Source organism: Sinocyclocheilus grahami, unplaced genomic scaffold (assembly GCF_001515645.1).
Source record: "Sinocyclocheilus grahami isolate Dianchi unplaced genomic scaffold, SAMN03320097.WGS_v1.1 scaffold153.1, whole genome shotgun sequence".
Taxonomy (NCBI): domain Eukaryota; kingdom Metazoa; phylum Chordata; class Actinopteri; order Cypriniformes; family Cyprinidae; genus Sinocyclocheilus; species Sinocyclocheilus grahami.
Genome location: NW_015505332.1, coordinates 1,670,458 through 1,676,486, shown reverse-complemented (window position 1 = coordinate 1,676,486; position 6,029 = coordinate 1,670,458). Strand labels below are relative to the sequence as shown.

At 34.5% G+C, this 6,029-nt stretch overlaps 1 protein-coding gene across 1 annotated transcript in view; it reads right to left on the bottom strand.

The window, feature by feature from the left end:
- Positions 1-383: 383 nt before the first annotated feature.
- Positions 384-6,029, bottom strand: part of LOC107592451 (PHD finger protein 1-like) — a 17,703-nt gene continuing 12,057 nt past the window's right edge. Inside the window, exons 13-15 of the mRNA XM_016281964.1 lie at positions 3,481-3,596; positions 3,309-3,392; positions 384-1,161 (exon numbers count right to left, since the gene is read on the bottom strand). Coding sequence (XP_016137450.1) covers positions 903-1,161; positions 3,309-3,392; positions 3,481-3,596 — 459 coding nt within the window. The 3' untranslated portion in view covers positions 384-902. The remainder of the gene's footprint in view (positions 1,162-3,308; positions 3,393-3,480; positions 3,597-6,029) is intronic.

Genomic DNA, 6,029 nt, shown 5'->3' with positions numbered 1-6,029 from the left:
AACCCACATTTTTGGTAGTGGAAATTATTTTTTTTAATAAAACGGGATAGTTCCGGTCCTTGATTCTGATTGGCTGAGCCACGTTCGAAGCTATTGTAAATTACTCTACAAACATACACCTTTGTTTACATTTGTGTGTTGCTTGGCAACCACTTTGTTGCAACCACAACTGATTCTGAGGAACTACATTATTTGGTGGAAGAATACTGTTTTTATTAATATCATTACACTTTATTTGCTCTGTCTTATTTTGTGAAACCTTACTGCATATATGGAATAACCGTTTTATAAAAGTAATAATCCCTGTGAAGCCGTGGTTTACAGTGAATTTATAACAGCTAAGGGGCCCCTTAGCCGTTATAAATTCACTGTAAACCACGGCTTCACGGGGATTATTGCTTTAGTAATTAACAATATGCCATAATTGCTGTTGATTGAGTTTGACTTGGACTAAACCTGGAATAGTTCTATAATGACTATTTTTAGAGGAGCACTTTTTTCCCTGTCGTTAAAATATTACAATTACTGATGTGACCGCATGATGAAGCTTTCCTGAAATTTCTGACCGTTACGTGTACATGAAGAACATGTGATGGCGATGAATAGCTTATACATTACAAATCATGACAATAAAGTTCAAGGCATTCTAAAGGCGTTTTCTAACAGTATTCAAAATATAGGAGACACTGTAAAAGAACGTGTAAGAGATTTAACAGTATAATCTCAGAGTGAAGCTGCTGTGTAGCTCAACCTGGATTTGCTCGATGTGGTTTTCTTCTCCCGACCGCTGAACACCCACCTGCTCATTGATGCTTTCACACCTCTGCTCGTAACCATGCAAACTCTAATGATGCATCTTGATGTCTCTAGCCCTTTCCTTTTTCTCTGTCGCACACAGGTTCTCAGTACACGTTCACATTTCCCCATTCCACTAGGTACTGGACTTTTCCGTCCGCCGTTACCCGTCTGGCTAGGATCCTGACGGAGTCGCTTCCCCCCCACCCCATCGGCGTGGGCCCCCCCATGCCGACTGTACTGGGGCAGGGTGGCACGTCATGCAGGTAGAGAGACGGGCAGCTTTCATAGCGCTGTCCGGTTGGGTGAGCCGAGGACAGAGAGAATGGAAGGCAGGGGGCTGGAAGTCGACAAGGGTCCTCTGCACTGAAGAAAACAAATTAGACATACAAAAAGAGCTCAATCTGAAGGAAAAGATCACCCAAATTCAAAATTATGAATTGTCCATCCTTATAAATTTCATGCACTGCAAAAAAAAAACTTTTCTTACTTGGTATTTTTGTAAAATGTCATTAAATATTAAGTCTTGTTTCTGAAAATATATCAAATTAAAAGAGTTTATGCTTGAGACTCAATATCTTATGTCATTTTGCTTTAGATACTGTATTGTACTGGATATGTTTTGCAGGGTAGTGACCAACAGCAGTGAAAATAATAATAATTATAATAATAATAAATGATAATAAAACACAACGAAAGCACCATATAATAACTCCATGCGACTTGAACACTATATTCCAAGTCTAAAGCCATATGACAACTTGGTGTGAGAAACAAACCAAAATTGAAGTCAATATTTACTGTATATTTAATGATTTTTTTGGTTCTGAAATATTTGCATTTGCATTCAAAAATGCTGCACCATGTCAAATTGATAAATTCGATATGTCTTACTGTCACGAATTCGGTCCATGGACTTCCGTTTATTCACCACCAGAGGTCACCCTTTCCATTACATTGACTCTCGCACAACACAAACTGTTGCATAGCACCCCGGACTACATATCCCATCATTCATTGCACGGTTTGCACACTGCACTGATTGCACTCATTGCACACAGCTGTTTCTTATCACCTCACTCACTATATAACACCCACTCAAACCACCTTTCTCTGCTGAGTATTGTTTAGCCTGTACCCTTTTTCAGAGTCTCCGTGTTTTCCTTGTTTTGCCTTGCCTGTTTTTGCGGTTTCTGATCTTTGACTGTTTTCTTGGATTTTTCCCTCTCGTCTCGCCCCTGTGATTCTGTCTGCCGATCGGTGACCTACGCTAGCCCTAGGACTATTCTTGTGTTTTTGCCCGCCATATACCTGTTTGCCATTGTTCGACCCTGCCTGTTATACCACGCCTCTTTAATAAAAGCTTGCAGATGGATCCACACGTCTCACGTCTCGTCAGCCCCGTTACACTTACTCTGTATTTTTGTCTCGTTTCCAGTACAAATATCTAAACATTCTTAAATCAAGAAACATTTACTTGAGCTGAGAAATGACTTACAAAACAAGTTTTGTTTCTGAAAAATGAATCATAATTAAGTGAGTTTAAGCTTAAAACAAAAAAATAAATAGATAAACTTAATTTAAAGGGAAAATTAAATGTTCTTACCCCACTGGCAGATATTTTTTTTCTTGTTTTAAGCATAAACTCATTTGTAATGCTTTATAGCTTTGTATGAGAAGCCATATTTACTGCTACTTTAAATAAGATTCTGAAATCTTATTTACATTCACATTCAAAACTGCCATTCCATGTTGAATTGAGAAATGAGATAAAATCAAAATATATCAAATAAATAATAATAATTGTCTTACTCTGTATTTTGTTTTGTTGTCCAGTACAAATATCTAAACATTCTTAAACCAAGACAGATTTACTTGAGAAGCAAAATGTCTTGTTTTCTAAAAAAAATATTAAAATTGAGTTTTTGCTTGAAACAAGAAAAAAACATCTACAAAAGGAGTTCGAAAAATCTTGTTTTCCCGTCGAATTAAGTTATTTTTCTTATCCCACTACTAGATATTTTTTTCTTGTTTTAAGCATAAACTGAAAACTGTATCAAAACTGGTAAGAGAAATACTCTAACATCAAAGGGAAAACAAGTTTATTTTTCTTAACAAGACATATTTTTCTTGTTTTAAGAATAAACACATAATTCTGATACCTTTGTCAGAAAATAAGACTCAATTTTAAGATTTAAAGTCATTGTCCTATTCAAATAAATGCAACTTGATAATTTTTCAATATTTGTAATAGAAAACAAGACAAAAATACTAGGTAAGAATTATTTTTAGCATAAAAAAATATTGTACTGTATGGCTTCATATTCTGTATATATAGTGCATTAATCATATGGGCTACTGTTGCATTGTTTTATGTTGGTCCTTTTTTGAAGCTTAAAAGCCACTACAAAGTATAAAGTATAAAAAAATAAGGCATACCAGTTTGAAACATACCAGCTTTTTCATTTACAGCATTAAATAGATGCATTTCATTGCATTCTTTTTTCACTGACCTGTAATGATGCAGAGTTCTAGACAGGTCCTGAGATCCGTTGTATGAAGGGTGATAGAGCGCATACATTCTTTTGGGAGGTGAACTGTTATAGATAAATAAATGAAATGATGATTAAGGTTCACGGTGTGAATTTCATTGCAGATCAAAGTTGATTTTAACCTGCTACTGACCCCAAACTCATCTCTTCCTCTGGTTTTCTAGGGTTATACAGGCTTGTTCCATCAACATAACCGTGGCAGCATGGCACCAGGTCAATAGCGTTTGTCGCAACTCCTGTTGGACAAGTCTAAAAAGACATGATCAACAGTTAAAAATATCAGTTTAAAGGGCATATGTGTGTGTGTTCTATGGATGAAATAAAATCATATGAGGGGGATTTTCTCATTTTTTAACATACAGTACTATAGTTGCAGTAAAAATCAAGTAAAAAATCTCTGATCAGAACAGAAGGTTCATTCTCACTTCAACAAAATTAAGACTGTAAATGCCATTATTGCATTAATGCATTTATTCATGTCGCCTGTATACCTGTGGCCTCTTGACAATTATAAAAAAATTGAGACAGCTCTCCAACAGAACGGTTTCTTGTTCCTAAGTGTTGAAAAGCACAAAGGAAAATTAGACTTTCAAATGATTTTGGGTGATTTCTGCCCATAGTCTTGGATTCATGGCTGTGTTAGCTGTGTAATACAGCACACAGTGGGAGAGAAGCAGTGGTGCCGTGTGTGACAGCAGTGTAAGGAATCACTCTGCTACACACACTGAATCTAAATGACGGCATTATTCTGAGGCATATATCATTACTACCAAAGTCAACTGACAACAGCAGTTTAACACAGCAGCTCAAAACTAGAGACTGCAGTTCCCGACCATTTGGAAATGATGGTAACGAATGATCACATTAATTGCGTATGGTTGGGCTAGTTAGTTTGGCCAGTTAGCCCCTACTGGTAGATGTCATAACTACAGCAATTTGCATTTAAAAATTGCAGATTAAAAATTGCTGTGTATTATGACAAGATACATTTTTGCTAGCAACACATAAAAAGTAAAAAAAAATGTGCTTACCACACTAAAGGAAACTGTGGTCAATAAAATAAAATGAAACTAAAAAAGCTATTGCAAAACAATAACACAAATGAAAAATATTGTACTTAAGGTGGATGAGGAAAACAAAGCTGGACTATCTGTGCAGTGCTTTATAATAAAACAAAACAAAAGCAGAACACAAGAACATAATAAAATTTAAAAAAATAATAATAATTGCAATTGTAAAACAATAACACAAATGAAAAATGTTGTAATTAAGATGGATGAGGAAGACAAAGCTAGACTACCTGTGCAAATTAGACTGTAAATGCCATTATTGCATTAATGCATTTATTCATGTCGCCTGTATACCTGTGGCCTCTTGACAATTATAAAAAAATTGAGACAGCTCTCCAACAGAACGGTTTCTTGTTCCTAAGTGTTGAAAAGCACAAAGGAAAATTAGACTTTCAAATGATTTTGGGTGATTTCTGCCCATAGTCTTGGATTCATGGCTGTGTTAGCTGTGTAATACAGCACACAGTGGGAGAGAAGCAGTGGTGCCGTGTGTGACAGCAGTGTAAGGAATCACTCTGCTACACACACTGAATCTAAATGACGGCATTATTCTGAGGCACATATCATTACTACCAAAGTCAACTGACAACAGCAGTTTAACACAGCAGCTCAAAACTAGAGACTGCAGTTCCCGACCATTTGGAAATGATGGTAACGAATGATCACATTAATTGCGTATGGTTGGGCTAGTTAGTTTTGCCAGTTAGCCCCTACTGGCAAAAATGTATCTTGTCATAACTACAGCAATTTGCATTTAAAAATTGCAGATTAAAAATTGCTGTGTATTATGACAAGATACATTTTTGCTAGCAACACATAAAAAGTAAAAAAAAATGTGCTTACCACACTAAAGGAAACTGTGGTCAATAAAATAAAATGAAACTAAAAAAGCTATTGCAAAACAATAACACAAATGAAAAATATTGTACTTAAGGTGGATGAGGAAAACAAAGCTGGACTATCTGTGCAGTGCTTTATAATAAAACAAAACAAAAGCAGAACACAAGAACATAATAAAATTAAAAATAAATAAATAATTGCAATTGTAAAACAATAACACAAATGAAAAATGTTGTAATTAAGATGGATGAGGAAGACAAAGCTAGACTACATGTGCAAATTAAATTAAATTCAATTCAATTCAATTCAATTCAATTCAATTCAATTCAATTCAATTCAATTCAATTCAATTCAATTCAATTAAATTCCAAAACAACACAAATGGTATTAAAAAAAACAATTTTATTTTAGATGGATGAGGAAAACAAAGCTGGACTACCTGTTCAGTGCAAAACAAAACAAAACAAAACAAAACAAAACAAAACAAAACAAAACAAAACAAAATAAAATAAAATAAAATAAAATAAAATAAAATAAAATAAACTGTGACTCAAAACATGAAAAAAAACACAACACCAAAAAAAAAAGTAAAATCTCTGCACATTTACTGGTGGAATAGGAAATGTTTTTTTCTTACAGCACAAATAAATGTTGAGGATTTTTATATACATATATAACTGTATAACTATATAACTTCTTGAGGTGTAGGCATTATTTATTTTTACATGCTTTTCTGGTGCTGTGACCCTTAATTTAGAAGCTATACTTAATG